Source organism: Haemaphysalis longicornis, unplaced genomic scaffold, assembly GCF_048455015.1.
Source record: "Haemaphysalis longicornis isolate Haplotype H1 unplaced genomic scaffold, Haemaphysalis longicornis Haplotype H1 scaffold_1, whole genome shotgun sequence".
In the NCBI taxonomy this organism is placed as follows: Eukaryota; Metazoa; Arthropoda; class Arachnida; order Ixodida; family Ixodidae; genus Haemaphysalis; species Haemaphysalis longicornis.
In genome coordinates, this window is record NW_027526203.1 from 372,989,425 (window position 1) to 373,006,529 (window position 17,105).

At 48.1% G+C, this 17,105-nt stretch overlaps 1 protein-coding gene across 2 annotated transcripts in view; it reads left to right on the forward strand.

The window, feature by feature from the left end:
* Window positions 1-306: 306 nt before the first annotated feature.
* LOC144155100 (uncharacterized) overlaps window positions 307-17,105 on the forward strand; it is a 51,881-nt gene continuing 35,082 nt past the window's right edge. The window contains exon 1 of one of the 2 annotated variants that reach the window (XM_077686352.1): window positions 307-514. In XM_077686352.1, coding sequence (XP_077542478.1) covers window positions 404-514 — 111 coding nt within the window. In that variant the 5' untranslated portion in view covers window positions 307-403. Of the gene's footprint in view, window positions 515-16,563; window positions 17,080-17,105 lie in introns of those variants that run through there. The other variant, XM_077686351.1, reaches the window with a different exon arrangement.

Here is a 17,105-nt window from a genome sequence, read left to right on the forward strand (position 1 = left end):
ACACAGCCGTTTTTCACCCTGTCACGTCACTGTCGCGTCACCGTCTTCCGTCATGGGCGACGGTTTCTCGGGTGATTTCTCACCGAAAACTGTGCGACGGTGACGGGAAGCCGAGCTCTACGTTTCCGTTCCGTCAACGTGACGGGACCACGCCCCGTAACCAGCCAATCAGAAAACAAATTCTTACGGCTAAATTTAGCGAAAAGTGAGCACTCGTAAAAATCTAAGCCATTTTCTTTACTTTTCTGATTAAGCACGCTCAATTCTAGGCTAAACTGATCACTAGGCAGACGACCCTGCACTTACGAAGAGCTAGCTCCAGTACGAACGCTACTCCGTTTACGTCTCCGTCGCGGTTTCTTGGCGTGACTGTGCCGTGACGGAGAAGGTGACGGCTGTGTGAATGAGGGCTCACGCTCACTCCTACTGGCAGACATGTACTCCGTCGTCTGGGATATTCAATTCAGCGCTGGAAGGCACACCGCGAAGACGGAGACTTTACGCCTCGAGCAAAGTGAGAAACACAACGTGGCACCAATAACCTCGGAACATGCACCCCGAGCATAATACAGAGAGAAGATCGGCGAGAGCCAAATATATTCAGTTCAGATTCGGCAGTCACCCAGATTCGAGGTTCACGGACGCAGTCAAATATCCGCATCGGCCAGCGATGGCAATTTCCGTCATCGACCCAGGCCTGCAGGAGATAGCTTCGGCCTCCATCAACACAAGCAGCCCAACAGAGGCAGAAGAGGCATGACCATAGTATCCAGCGCGTCAGACCAAAAATACGTACGCGTCATCACACTCCCAGGCCGCCTGCCGGAGCTATGCAAGGGGCATTCTCGCCAGCAAGGCGCCAGAACACCTCCCAAGTGTTACAATAGTATGGACTCCCGGACACGACTCTCTTCGTGGCAATCAGATTCAGCGAGCTAACACTGTCGCCCGAGCCCATGCCTCCCGGGCGCCACTGGAGGATTATTACCCGAAGCCCATAATGCTGCAATATACAACATAATTCTACAGCACCAGCGACTCACCCGACAAGCCTTTCCTCCCCCACACAAATCCTTAACGAGAGAAGAAGCGACATTCTGGCGTCAACTACAAACAAACACCTTCCCGCACCAAGGAAGGCTCCACGCCATGTATCCTACAATTCACCCTTCGAACAAATGCCCTTCTTGCACAACTCAGTATGCCTCCCTTTGCCACGTTACGTGGGCCTGCCCCGACATTCCAAGCATTCCCCGAATACCCAACCCAACTCTTGAGCAGTGGAAAGCTGCGTTGCTCAGCTCGGACCCGGAAGATCAGGGACAGCTGGTACGACGGGCCACGTGTGCAGCCAGAGCTACAGGGGCCCTGGAATAGGGGCACCTCCCATTTTCAAGCAAACTACACCCTTTCCTAACCAGCTTAAATAAAGTTATTTCTCCTCCTCCTCCCTCAAAGTGTTTTTGTCCAAGAAAATTTTGTTCTTTTTCTAGCTGCCCTTTTATCTACAGGGTTTAAAGCAAATGTTATAGCTGTCAAAAAATTCATCAAAAAATCTCTGTTTTCAATCGCCACCATTTTTTCGTGGACACGTTGAGGCTCTGGGCTGCTCTATGCCACATTTTTAAAATATTTTTGCTTTTTTTTTTTTTGCTGTCATTACGCCATTTAGAAAATACGTACACGATGTTGAGCATTTTCAAACGTTTTTAGCAAATACAAGTACATTCTCTCAGCCAATGAAGCAATTGTTTCTGTATTTCACCATTGTGGACAATTGGAAAAAATATAGACACTGAAAAAAAAAATGTGCGAGAAAACATTTGTCAAATTTGGAAAAATCTCCTTTCTGGCCCATATTCACCCCTAAATTGCGCATTGTTGTGCTTGCAGTAAAAATATCAAATACAAGGCATTCGCTAGTACGAATGATCGCGGTTTATTTCAGAAAGTTTAATCTGAACAGTTTTTGTTTTAGCAGAAAACAAAATTTTTGAATTTGTACACTGACAATGTGACGTTGTTCCACAGAGCGTCTTCTCTGCACGGCATACGCCTGCATGCATGAAAGGCGCGCGAGCCATCGGGTTCGCGCTGCAAGTATACCTTTTGTAATGTTATAATGTTTCGAGGACTCGAGACGAGGTACTCGGAGGTACAGATCAGAGACTGCAGCACGGTTCGTAACTATGCGAGGAAGAACATTTATGACGGACAATAAAGATGCCGGGAGGCGCAACACAAACGGATACAGAGTACAGTTAAAATGTTCAGGTGGCAGAAATGATGCGGACAACGGAACAGTCCAATTCGTAACTGATAAACAAGTTGGAATGGGTGCAGTCTTACGATTCAACAAGTCTCGCTGTGGTTGCAGAGGCGAAGTGTTGGCATCTGTGTTGTCAGGTGAAGCAGCGGATGCAGAGAGCTGCGGCACGATGCTTCCTCGGCCTCTTGTGGAGGGTGCGGACGTGGTGCCTGACTGTCCGGTCGACAGACGCAGGACACCGTGGTTCTGGCCGTCCGGTCGACAGGCCGCAGAACCTTACGACTTCATCACTAACAGCGAGTGCGCTGCGCTGCCCTCCGATTCTCAACGTCTTCTTTCTCCTCCTCCGCTTTCCTCTTCGTCATCACGATACCATTCAACCATCATTGTCTTTGTTGCGTCGCACACCTCAAGTGGATTGTCTATAGTCTTTTGATTTTTTACACCCTATCACATCACACCTTTCCCTTCTTAGTGTCAGTATTTCTTAGTGTCAGTACAGGAAAAATGGATAATTCGCGTGTTGGTGGGGAAAGTACAACGTAGAGCTAGCGCGGTGGTGCGCCCATTTCCGTGTAACTCAACGGTTGGGCATCAGATGTGCATTTAAAGCATGTATGTGATTCCCGCTAACGCATACAAATAAATCCGCGTAACTCGATGACTCCGCCGCTGTTTATTTCGTAATGTTCGGCATACATTAAGATACCACGTATAACATACCCTGATGATTTGAATGCACGATGTCCTGCCAGCTAGCCGTTGAGTCGACACGTGCTCATAGAATGGGCGCACCGTGCACACCGCTAGCTCCACGTTGTACTTTTCTTACGAAGACGCAAAATATCCCATTTTCCAGTTTTAACGCTACGAAATGCCATTGCAAGAAAATGTATTCTTGCAGCGCCAGCCCCTGGAACGGGGAAGCAAGGATCGTGGGACCTCACTAAGTCGCGGCGGAGAAAAAAAAAAAAAGGAGGGACCGCCAGCCATCGGTGTGTGAAGACTGGTACAAAAAAAGCCCGAAAGGGAACAGACGATCTTTGTATGTTAAGTAGAACAACGTGCAAGCGGCGGTGGCTGACCGCGGCCGCTCCATCTCCTAAAATGGGGAGATCAAGCGGCCGTGCACGGGCACACATTCAAGACTCCTGCAAGGTAACTGAAGAATGCGATGGGGCTATACGTAATGGGTAAAACGTGCAGTTTAGCTGGATGAATGTCGTGCGTGGGCAGAGGGCCTTTGTGAATGAGGCGCACAGCAAAGTAATGCATGTTGTTGGGCTAGTTGGTGTTGCATAGTTAGAGGGAAAAAAACTGCGCAAATGGACGGGACGGACGAAGGACAACAAGACAGGCGCAGGTCTTGTTGGTCTTGCTGTCCTTCTTCATCCGTCCCGTCCATTTGCGCAGTTTTTTTTCCTGTAACTATTCCCCTCTTCCTCGCGTCACCCCTTCATTCTTCCTTTTTCACGTTTCTGTCGAACCCGGTGGGGGGGGGGGGGTTAGATTGCGGGCACTGATCCCCTTCCGAAGGCGATGTTCCGACAGTCATTTTCACCTCCTCGATTAGGCAGATTTGTTCGGCGGTATTTTTCCCTAACCTATATAGGAAACTGCAGACATCGGGTCGACGAAAAGGGCGCGCGGCGGCTCGCCGCGCCAGTCCCACTTTATCCTAAACGGGAAGGTACGACGGTCACCAGCCCTGCCACAGGCAGACGGCGTCGCGACAGTAACAAAGACCCGATGGTCATCTTCGACCTCGATCACAACTAAAGCCCATCCATTGCGTCCACGGCCGCTTTTTCCCTGCAAGCGCACGGCGGCTGCCCAGAGCAGTGTATATTCAGGGGCGAAACACAACAACGGCAATATCCCCGCAAGAATAGAAGCGCCCCTGACTTTGAGAAGCTCATATTCCAAGTACCAACACCCAGCCTCGAATTGTAAGTGATTTTCTTCCACTGATTGATCCTTTCATGATCACTGATGTCTTATGGAGGTTGCATAATGCCAGAAGTTGTGCGGTGCATGTAGATCAATTACGAATTCTTTGATATTTAAATATAATCACTTCCTAATATTCACACGAAGAACGATATATAAACTAAACTTACGGATATTGCTTCAGAAAAAATTGGCCGCGTATCTGCTCCTTTCGTTGCAACTGTCGTCAAAAGACGATAGTCTTTGTAGACATTTGCCAAGGAAATACTCCCCCCCTCTGCTTTCCCGCTCACCTCTCATGCTGTTCCTGTTCCGTCACGCTCATCCCAAGGTAAACACACTAAAGGTTTGCTCAAGGCGATTTGAATTTACCGCGTTCCACTGCTATACAGGCCTGGTTCCTCGATGCCAGCGCTGCAGTACGGCGGAGACGCGCGTGAATCGAGGCGGCCGACTTGAATGTTTATAGAACCGCGTGGCCATGCTTCACGTGCGTTCCAAGCAGAACGTGGAACCTAGCTAGTAGAACCTTTCGTTGCTATTGCCGCGTAATTTTTCATCATATGCCGCCAGTAGATAACGCCGGCAACAGCAGGCGGCGGTTGGTTTTCTGCAGTAGATGTAGATGTAGAATATCATTTGCTATCGAAAAACCGAGCATACATGAATTTTTTAATAAAGGAACACTGTAAATATTCCTTGTGTATCAATTTGCGGTCTTATATTTGCGTAATGTCTTGTTCATGTTCAACAAAGTTGACAAGTATGAACATATAAACTGGGCTTAGACGCTCACATTTGGCTGTGAGTATATAAAACTATTGCACCGTAGGCGTTTCACTTTGGCCGGGTGGCTGAATCGAGTCACAGACAGGCAGACGGACAGACAGACAGACAGACCAAAATTTCTGGGTTTAAGTAGCCCAAGAAAGACTATCGTCTTTAAAAGATGCGCCTTCGTGAAGTGACTACACATTTCCTAATGCAGAGCTTAGTTATGCAAACCTTTCGAGCTCTCTTACCTATAGGAAAGGTATGAACCCTGTTTTTTTTTTTTTTCGGAACTGAGCGATTTGTACACTGCGGTACACCACATTCGGTTGTTTTTCAGTTTTGTTCTACATCCCCAAGTTTCCCAATGCCGCGGCAGCCTTCGCCCGAGACACCGTCATCTACAAACAGCTTCAGAAAAAAGGCGCGCGGTGGCAGTAGTCGAGTATCGACTACTGCCTCCTCTCGGAGGGACTTTATGAATGGTTGGGTGGAATGAGCATAGATGAGGAAGGGGGTAACAGTCTGGGCAGTGACCACAAGCGTATACAACTGAATTTTGGGAAACCGGGGCGCGCGAAACAGGACCGAGTGGGACAGTACACAAAGTTAAGCAGTAAACAAATTGCGGCTATTGCTAAAAGTATAGAACCGACATAGAAAGAAACCCTGGAGAAATATGGGAATATGACAGGCTCATCAAAACTATGCAGGAAAAAAAGTCAAGGCAGAAGGGGCAAATCAATGGAAAGGAAAGAAAACGCCAAGAAGCTAGCTGGTCGAACGCAGAAATCAAGGAGGCTATAGAGAGGTGCAAACAGGCTTCTAGAGAACACAGGCAGGCCAAGAGGCCAGGGAGGCATCAGGAAGAGGTGGTCACAAAATGGGAGCAATATAAGCAAAGAAAAGTGGAAGTGCAACTGTTGGTGCAGGCGAAGATGGAGGGCGACAGCGAGCGATGGGTGGCGCAAATAAGAGGGAGGGGTAGAGACGCGCCGAAAAAGTTTTGGAACCATGTGCCGGCGTTAGGGAAACGCACGGGACATACAGAAGGTACTACTACAGAAAATGGAGCGGGCCGGATACTCAAGGGAGAGCAGGCACTGGCATACCTTCATGAAATTATCATTGAGAAATTCTGTAAGGTTGACAGAGAGGCCCCGCAGCGCCACAGCGATGTCACGACGGGGAGGCCGAAAGGTCTGGAGATAGGAGGGGACAAGCTCAAGTGGGGAAAAGCAGAGGGAAAGGTCCCCAAAAATACCGCTGTGGGCACGGATGGGATACCAATGGAGTTGGTCGACCAATTAGGACCAAAGAGCAACGGAAGGCTAGCCATAAGCACGATGATAGAAAAGAAGGCAATACCGGACACGTGGCGTACTAGCAGGATGAGCTTAATCTATAAGGGCAAAGGAGACAAGACTAAGCCAAGCTCGGCCAGTCACCGTCACGTCCGTGCTATACAGGCTGGGAATTCAGGCAGTGAAATTTCAACTAGAACAATGGGTAGAAGAGAATAGAGTGCTAGGCGAACTTCAAAATGGGTTTCGAAAGGACAGAAGGCAAGATGACAACCTATTTGTAGTAAGCAAATGCATAGAGGTGGCGAAGATGCAAAACAGGCCTTTGTGGTTAGCCTTTCTTGGCATTAAAGCGGCTTATGATAATGGAAGGGAGCGGCTGTGGAGTATCCTGGAGGACGAGGGAGTGGAAGCAGAATTCATTTATACCGGGAGAACCAAGTGCAAATAGTGTGGGAGGGGATAACATACAACAGGCCTGTGCACACCTACAAGGGTTTGAAACAAGGATGTCCTCTTTCTCCACTGCTGTTCATGATCTACATGGCGGGTTTAGAAAGGAAGGGCAGTAGGCTGGGATTCAGTTTATCATACATTAAAAACGGACAGGTGGTGGAACAGCGAATTCCAGGATTAATGTATGCAGACGACATATTGTTGATGGCGGATGACCGGATAGGTAGCAGGGCCTGATGGATATATACGGGGAGGAAGCGACGCACCTTGGGCTATCTTTTAGCAGAGAAAAATCAGGGATCATAGTTTTCAATGACGACACGGAGCACAAATCGGTATCAGCTCAACAAGTAGAAATACCACGGGTAAAGGAGTATAAATATTTAGGAGTATGGCTTAATGACGGCGCAGATTACACGCATGTGCATGAGGCTCACCTCAAAACAAAAGGAAGACGGAACGCGGCTGTGGGAGCACTGTGGGGCTACAACAAATACGAGGTGGTAAAGGGAGTCTGGAAGGGGGTCATATGGTACCACGATTGACTTTCGGAAATTCGGTTCTGTGCATGAAACCAGAGACCCAAGTGGGCCTGGAGGTAAATGAGAGGGCGGTAGGTAGGCTGGCCCTAGGGGCCCTTAGCAAAACTACGAATGAAGCGGTACAGGGGGATATTAGCTGGTCGTCCTTTGAGGCAAGGGAGGCGCAGAGCAAGATAAAATTTGAGGAGAGACTGCGTGACATGGAGGAGGAAAAATGGGCCGCGAGAGTGTTTGGGTACCTGCATATGAGGAGCATGGACACGCGGTGGAGACGGAGGACCAGACAGCTGATCAAGCGGTACGGAAATTCGGTAGGGGAAGGTGGGGTATACACAACAGTTAAAAAGCAGATAAAAGCAGCAGAGACGACGAATTGGGTGCAGAAATGGAAGGGGAAAAACCCTCGTGACCTATAGAACAGAGAAACTAGAAATCAGGAAATAAGGTCTCTATGGCAATACGCGAGGCAGTGCATTGCTCGTTGAAGTAGGGACGGGGTGTCTGAGAACTGTGCATACACGGCTAACTACAGGCAACAGGGCGAAACTTGTGTATGCTGCGGCAGGGATCGGGAAACCGTAGGGCATATTGTCATAGACTGCACAGAGATACGACCGCGACGGGGCGATGGGGAAGCGACGTTGACGGAGGCTTTGGGATTTGGTGTGAGGGAGAGCCTCAACTTCAGGGCCATAGAGGTGACGAAGAGGCGGCTGGAGTGGTGGTGGAAGAAAAGTAGGGAAGAGAGTGGGATGCAGGATGAGTAATATACCGAAATAGAATCAGAAGGAGGGGGGGTAAACAGGAGTGCAAAGGCAGGAAAGGGGGGGGGGGGAGCGATGGGAGTATAAAACCAGGGGGGGGGGGAGGGGGATAAACCATTAAGTTAGGGAAGGGTAGGGCAAACAAGTAGAATAACACAGGCAAGTCGGTTGGTGACAACCGACGTCCCGATACAAAGGGAGGGCCTCTAATAATAATAATAATCAATCAATCAATCAATCAATCAATCAATCATTTATTTAACGTGCCCAGGAACAACCCAGAGGTCTTGATGCTGGCGCACGAAAAAAGAAAAAAAAACTAAGAATAACACAATAGAACAAGATGACTGTTCAGAAGAAAACTATCAGAGACACAATGCGTACAGAAATATTAGGACGACAGGACAAAAGTAGATTAATACATAATAATAATAATAATAATAATAATAATAATAATAATAATAATAATAATAATAATAATAATAATAATAATAATAATAATAATAATAATCAGTGCGAATACTTTACCCGTGCCATTACTGTCCGTTTCATGCTGAAACACGGTAGTCTGTAGCATTTATACATGTGAGGCCATGCCATTAGGCATGTTTTCTTAGTGAACTCCGGGAAACAAAATGCTGACTTGTTTCGAGCATCGCACCACGCCCGAAGGTCATGCTGACTCTGTACTACTGCCCAATCCCCCGTTTTCTGTAGACCGAGGAGCTTCCCAACATAATTTCTGTTTCCCACGTCTCTAACGAAAACTACAAAACTCCTGTGCGCCCTATACATTCCAGAGCCGCCCATGCTCATGCACTGCAGATACTTTTTATCACCCGCCGCTGTGGCTCAGTGCCATGGCTAAGGCGTTGCGCTGCTGAGCAATAGGTCGCGGGTTCGATTCCCGCCCGCGGCGGCCGCTTTTCTGATGGCGGCAAAAAGCAAAAACGCCTGTGTGTTCGAGATTTCGTCGCACGTTAAAGATGCCCAGGAGGTCAAAATTAATCCGGAGCCCTCCACTACGGCGCGCCTCATCGCCTGCTGCGTTGCGTCGGCGCGTAATCAATCACTTTTAAAACCGGAAGTGTGTACTTGGCTGAAAAATGGCAGCGCACTCGTCAGCTAAAAAAGTATGTCATTTCATTAAAGTTTGAAACCAAAATGGTAGGACCTCATTATAACTCCTTCCTCAGATCTCACGACAAAATTTAGAACACAGCAATATTTTGCTCAACTTGCACAGAACATGCCTAACCGCAAGAGTATGGTCAAACATCGCCGTCTTTGCGTTATTATTTTTTCTTGCTAAATTTAAAGTTTGATACAGCATTGAATGGTGAACTTTGCAGTGACTTGCTCTATCTAGGAGTGGTAACTACACCTAAAGGGGGTGGCCGCTCCAGAAAAGTTACTGGATAGTACACGCCTCCAGGCAGACATAGGGCATTTATGCACGAAGCATTGAAAACTTGACAGACCATATAATGCAACTATTTGAGAACACCAAAGGGGAGCTCATTACAGTAGACTCGACATTTGGGCTGGGCTGAAATGTCAACCAGATTCACTGTTACAAAGCACAAGCTTCTCACGTCCGCCCCGAATTCCTGATAGAAGCTACGAGATGGACTGCGTTGAGGCTCAAAACAGAAGTGCAAATTTAAACTGGCATGGCTTAACAAATACCGATGGCTGAATTATTGCGCTTTGCGTGTGAGCTAATCCTGCATGTTCGTGTAATTTTCGCCATTAACGGCGCTGTTCTTGTGCGTGATGTCTGTGTGTATAGGGTTGATATTTGCTGAAATTATTGCTAGTAATATAACGCTTCTTGTATGCATAATTTGTAGCCTCTCGTTTTTTTAAAGATAAGACCTGCGGTACACATAACGCAAGTGCATAGATTCGATGTATTCTGCACAGAATGAGCTCCATTGGCCTTACACTGGCAGCTACTGTACGGGCGTAGAATGCTTATATGCAAAACATTTTCTTTTGAATTTTGGACAGGAACAACTAAATAAAAAAAATCTAATTCTTACGGCCTACGTCATTTTATTGCGGATGTCACACTCATCATACTACACACGTTGAAATAAAGCAAGTAATCAGATGAAACTATAATCATTCAATGCAACACCTGCACAAGGTTCCCGTGCGTGCAAAGTACGTCCCGTATCACGGGCACAGATTTGTACCACGCGGTGTGCGGATTTTCGCCCAGTTTACAACTTCACCTGGCACAAATACCACCATAATCAACACCGATATCACGGGAGAGACCTTAAAGGCCCCATATGCAGACAAAATACAACCTTGTTCAATTTGACAGAACAAGCCTTTTTCCAGTAACAGACGTTTTCACAGACGTTTCCAGTCACAGAAGTTTTTTCAACCGAAGCAATGCAACAAATGTCAAAAATTTTAAAATTTAGCGCTACAGTGACGTAATATGGGCAGGAGTGATGTATATAGGCTAGCACTAAAACGTACTTATGAGTGTGTTAATGCACGTTAGAGTTCAAAGTAGAAGATGAATGGAGGCCCCTCTACAATCACGCAATCATGTTCCTTAGTGGTGACTTAGGTCGTTGGGCGCCAATCGTACAAACAAGATCCCGTGATGTGATCCGGAATCTTCGCCGGAAAGTGGGTGGGGATTCGACACTGCTTTAAATGTTTAATTTAATATATCGATTATTCCTTTGAAGTTCGCGATAAAACTGGTATCATTGTCATCGGGACAAGACAATCTTTTGAATGAACCAAACATGTATTTTATCTTCATAGCCTTTAAGGGCGCTTGCAAACTACTGCGCTTTTTTTTCTGGAACAAAAATCCTGGCAACGCGCCTCGTTGTCGTGGTGCTTTTTGTGCTCGTGCATTGCACAAATCAAGTTGAAATGTCTTGCCCAGTACATGTGGAGCTTTATTTTACATCCATTTTAGCGGAACTGTGAAAGTAACAGAAAGTTTCAAGTATTTCTATGGGGACGATAAATAGACTACGGAAGCATTGGTTAATGTGCTTCTATAATAACGATATTTATTCTACCCACCACAGCATCTGTCATAATGAGACTAGTAGTATGGATCAAAAATAGTTCGTTAGTTCAGCTTTGTACACGACACCAATTATTAGCGAAGCAAATAGCTTTGCCCTGGATGGCGGCCGTTCCGCTTAGTACCTGTGCTTAATCCTTTCCATCTTTCGCCATCGGCACAACAGCTCAAAAAGGGGGAGATCTTGTTCCCGAATGGCAAGTTTAGCTTCCTCGAACACTTGGCTTGATGAACTAGTGGTGGCGTCGTCACTTTGTCCGGGATGTCACCATAGGGCCGTATCGCCTCCCTCAGAACACCCCTCGAATTTTTCTGAGCGGTGCATTAATCCCCCCCCCCCCCCCCCCTTCTAGCCATTTTCTTTTTTTTTCGCCCATGCCATTTACATACTGCAGAAAAATGAAAATAGGATATGAAAACGGAAATAAGATATTGTTTGGCGCAAGATATCATTCCTGTCATGTATTTTTACCGGCGACGTATAGCACCGCCACCCCCCCCCCCCCCCCTCAAAAAAAAAAAAAAAAAGAAAATATTTTTGTGCTACGCCACGTAGGTATATGCCACGTTAAAAGCTTCGCTTTACATCGATTCCCATCGATGCGTGGGATCCGCTTTTTTTTTTTTTTTTATCAGCATGCAAGTTTGCGCGAAAGTTGGCGGTTGGGCCTGTAGGTACCGGAGATTTCGGATAAATTCAATAAGCTCTGGCGAACGCTGGGGGCAACAATGTTTTCTTTATGGGGTTTTACGCGCCGAAGCTATACACCTGTGCTATGAGGCGTGCCATATTATAGCGGAGGCCTCCGGATTAATGTTAACTACCTGTGGTAACGTGCGCCGCAATTTCGACACACGGGCGTTTTTCGCCTCCATCCCAAAAACAGACCCCGCGGCCGGGATCAAACCCGCATCCTTGGAACTCAACAGCAACAATGTTTAGCTTTAAAAAACGAAGATCGGCAATAATGGTGGCCCATTCTGCTTCTTGGCCGCGTAGAAAAAGCCGATGACAATCACGACCGGGGTAATTTGATCAGAGAGAGAGAGAGAGAGAGAGAGAGAGAGAGAGAGAGAGAGAGAGAGAGAGAGAGAGAGAGAGAGAGAGAAATTAAACGTCTTTAATCACAGGCGACGCGAAGGCCCAATGCTTCCTACTAACCGCTGACGCTATATACAACGCCGAAGCTACACCTAGGTTATGAGACGCGCCGTAGAGGAGAGCTCCGGATTATTTTGACCACCTGGGGATCTTCAACACGTGTCAAGATTTCTCCGCATGTTTAAAGGTCTCAGGTGGTCAAAATGAATTCGCAGCCATCAACTGTACGGCGCTCCTCATAGCCCAGGCGTAGCTTCGGCACTTTAAAGGGGTCCTGAAATACCTTCCGCCGATGCGTGGATGTACATGTAACCAAATAAAGCAATGTATTAGCAATCTCCTCCCGCAAGAATTTTGTTGAAGCGATGAGTATTAGCTGAGAAATCGTAAATCAAAAACCGCGTATTATCGTCGCGCCGCGTTTCCTCCTCCTTTCAACTTACTCTCCGCTGTTGACGGCGAGCGAGCCTTCCCTCCCATGATGCTGCGCTCCTCGGCGGTGACGTACTTCCGCTATTGCGCTGCTCACACAGCCGTCTGCTACGGGCAAGCTTTGTTGACACCATGAATCCCGCTCTCCGCTCAAGGCTGGAAAAGCGAACGAAAAATCTGGCCGCATGTGTGCGGCGGCCTGGCCTTGCCCTTTCGCGGTGTACGTTGCTGCAGAACTTTGCTATCGGCGGCACGCGACTCTTTATCGGCGGCGAACTCACAGCCGCACGGGGAGGATCCTGCGCTCGCTCCCTTGGATGCACAGCGCACTGTTTATCCAAAAAGCGCCGTATCAGATGTGGCCCCGCTGGTGCCGGGTCTTATTTTGTGGCGGTGGTAATTCCTGGCGGCGGCATGTGAAAAAGACATTTTAAACCGATACAGAACCTGTGCACAAAACGCCAGTTCAGCTTGGGGCGACGCGTGGTGGAGAGCGGCAACGTTGGCAAAACATGCTCCTCCGCGGCTCTGAGCTTTCTAGCGCTGGAGCGAGCACCATTTCTTTGACAATATCAAACATCGGTTGCCCTGGAAACAAGACACAAACCGCTCTAGAAGTCAGTTACGGTTGCGTGATCTCGGTTCAGCTTGGGGCCCCACCTCGCGGCATATGGGCACTGCAGGCATACTACTCACTCCCATTTGGAAGTGCGAGATGAGTTTGGCATTACAGGAGGCGATGGTGTGTGTGTTGTGGACGCCTTTGTTTCGCGATGAAATGCGACGTTGTGCTTCTGCGGGTGGATAGTGCTTCCCATGGTCTGGATTATCTTTCTCAAGCGGCGTACGACTCAACCTCGCATGGCGTATGTGCAGTGTGCGTGGCTAAAAGCCATCTCGGCTTGTGCACCAGAGTTAAGTGACTTGCTGTTCGTCCCCGCAAACCGCGCGCGAGGTGAGTGCCGAATTTACGAGGGGCAGGAGGAGGCAACCCATCGTCTGTCAATCGCGGTTCGGACTTGCAACGCATGTTGTGACGTTGTGTTCGTTCGAAACGCATCTCTGGATTGTTTGGAAGTTGAATAAAATGTACGCGTCAAACCCGGGCATTCGGCTCGGCGTTCTCTGCGATTGCAAGAAAGAAGTGCCACGGGGCTTCAACGCTTTCTTTATGGAACGTACTCAAGTAAGAGAATATTCATGCCGTGTTATGGCCCTGTCGCATTCAATACAAACGGTTAAGCGTTTGTTTACACTTGTTTCGTTTGTCGTAAAATGTCCAAGCACTCCGGCACTCCGCTGGCAGATCAGCCGGCGAGCCGACGCTGAGCATACGACTCATCTCTTTGCCGGAAGTGCGTAAAAAAGCCGCCCAATAGCAGGATGTCTAGCTCATGACGAACATCTGGGAATCGATGATGTAGACATGTGAAGATGGCGGCGTCCAAAAACACGAAGGAAAGGGTGAGAAAAAAGCGACAAACTTTGCAACAAAAGTGTGAGCTTTCCGCTGCTTGTAAAAGAGTAATACTTGGCACAGATGATGTTGAAGACCCAATCTAACGATTGCGCTAGTCAATTTAGTGTGCTCAAAACGCCTTTCAGGGCCCCTTTAAGCCCCATAATTGTTCTTCTCTCACCTCTACCCCCTCACTCCTGAAACTTGCATTTCCCCCTCCTTTGGTCCTAAAACATGACGATTTAGCTCCTCAGCCAGCATTTCGACCAGGACGACAGCGACAACACTGGTGATGGGGATTAACTGATAACAGGTGACGCGAAAGCCTAGACTATATATATACTTACTGGCAGTGGACGACGTCGAGCTCCGAATATGGGGATAATCCAGCATGTGCTCCGCGATTCGCCTATTTCATTTTGTTTCCACTCGGGTTGCTAAGTGGGCCAGATCACTTTGACCTTTTGAGACGTCGCGCGTCTTGAATTTGGTTGTTGCAACGGAAGGCTAACAGTACTCAGCCTGGTCAGCAAAAAACAGTGCCGGTCATTTCAGGTGCGCAAGTACTTTGAAGGAAATCGCGGAACGCGGGTTTTCAGGAAATGTCCGCTTGGGACCGGCCATTTTCTTGACATTTTCCAATGAGTTCCCGTGATTTTCTCGTTCTATTCGCGAACGAAAACATTTCCGAACGAGCGCTCCGGCAGAACGAGGCAGCGTCGATTCAGACCGCGGTTGTGTACTCGGGAGGTGAGGGCAGCGCGCGCTTGTTGCTGCTGGCCAAGTTTCCTGGTTTCAAGCAGCATCATTAGAGGGCACGTCGATTGTTAGTATGTGCCGGGCAGCTTTTCCCTGCGGAACATACTGTCCCCGACCCCTTTTTAAATTTCGCTTGCTGCTTGTGTACAGCGTTATCAAAAATAGTTTATGTCTGTAAAATAAACGCTTTATTAGCGCTTTATTATTATACAAGCCAGGTTTTCGAGCTTTCGCACGTCTTCAATATCGCGGCCAGTTGCTGTTGTTTTTTTCCGGAAACTATTTGGAAACAACCCCTCAGTCATTAAACTATGAATACCCGCCAAAACAGTAGTGTTTATTTAAGGCACCTTTCCCAGTCTGCGTACGTTCGCATTGAAGCAAATTTAAGCTAAGAGCCTCTAAACGTTCTCGGGATGGCGGCAATGACAGTTTGCAGTACTTCAGGTCGACCTGGTGCTCATTATGGTAGAGCATAATCCCTCGTTCGTCTTGTCGGGAAATAATGTGCAGAAGTTCAGTGAATTGTCTACTAATACGAAGCATTCTTACGCCGCTTGCTGTCATTGTGAGGGCTTTGTTTTAAAGGTTCCCTTTGTTTATGTCGCCAACAATGAACAAATGAAATGCGAACACGAAAATGTGAACCAGAACATACAAATAGCGCGGTTTCTTCCCGTGCAAGTGAAATGTTCGTGTGGCTTTATTACAGTAATGAAGATTGAAAATGTGTCTTTCCAAATATACCACTAACGAGCCATTATTTTATCTTCACTATCTGTGTACGTTGATCTTGCGTGTTCCGGTTCAGATTTTCGCGTTCTTATTTCATCTGTCCATGACTGTACATGTACACTATTATAGCGCTTAACTTCGGCCACTTCGTATTTTTGCAAGGCGTAGTGCACGGTTGGCCGGTTTTCACGATTTTCTATTCGTGTTTTCGTCGTTTCTCTCGGGCTTTTTTTATTACAGCGAAGCTCTATATGACTAGGATCGAGCAGATTGCGTCTCCGCTTACAAACGGCGGGTAGAGCAATTTTCAACGTGTGGGGAAAAATTCTAAAAAAATAGGAGAATGTCCTGGGCCTCCATATTTTGATAAGACGTCATATAGTGCCCCTGGAAGGATGTCTTCCTAGCAATGCTTTTGTGTTTAGAGGTGAAGCCGACTTTAAAAAGATCAGTGTAAGCTTGGTTTTTGTAAGCTTGGTTTCCCCACATTGTATGTTGCACAGTGAAGCATGGCCATCCACGGAGGCGGTATGGTTAGAACTCCCCACTTCACACTTCTCTCTCTACTGCCGCCGCCTCTTTAGTGCCAGGCCAAAGAAATACCTGGAGCTGAAAAATGCCCTCGTTTCTTGCCTCACGTCTCTAGACATGCACTTTGAATCACGCGTGCATGCAGTCAAGGACTATTCGGTCCCATGGCCCTGAGGTCAGCTGCTTGAACTTGGCCCACTCCATACTCAAATATTACACTGACGGGACCTTTGCAACGAAAAAAGAAAAACGAACTGGGACAATTTCCGAATACCACACAGGATGGATGGAGGGAGTCCTTTCGTGGCCTTCTCCTCTCCAGACATCAAGGTTTTAGATACGAAATGAGCTGATAGGTGTTCACAGCAACGTGCAAATGTGACATTCCAGAAAGCAGCATCCGTCGACATCATTTAAGCATTGAAATTATTATGGCTCGGCTCACGTTGCATGCGGCACATCTCCGGGCTGTGCACCGGCTGACAAATCAAAGCTCAGCTTTAGGACGCGCGCGACATCGTATTAGCGCTTTCGATATTGCGCCCCGGTCCCGTTTGCGGGCGTGCGTGGGCTAAACGGGGCGCGGTTATACACTCGGAGCGCACGAATACCGACACTGGGCTGTATGCACGCAGCGCGCGTGAGGCCGAAGATGTCCCGGTTGGCGGTGCCCCATTGTCCGGGCGCTCATTAGCTATGCGGGATCTTGTCAGCCGGTGCACTTCCCCCTTTCTCGCGCGCGTATCCGCAAACGCTGTTTGGCGTGATAAGTTCACTGATCCAAGGAGAACCGCCTGGGTGTTGGCCGCGTATAAATGCCACAAACCCGCCCCGCGAGCGGCGGCGGCCGACAGAACGCGCGCCGAGGCCCCGTCGCGAGGGAACCGCCTGGACGCCGCACCATGGCCGCCGCCGACGCCGGCCGCTTGCTCGTCGTGGTGAGTGCGGGCCGCTTCTCGCTACT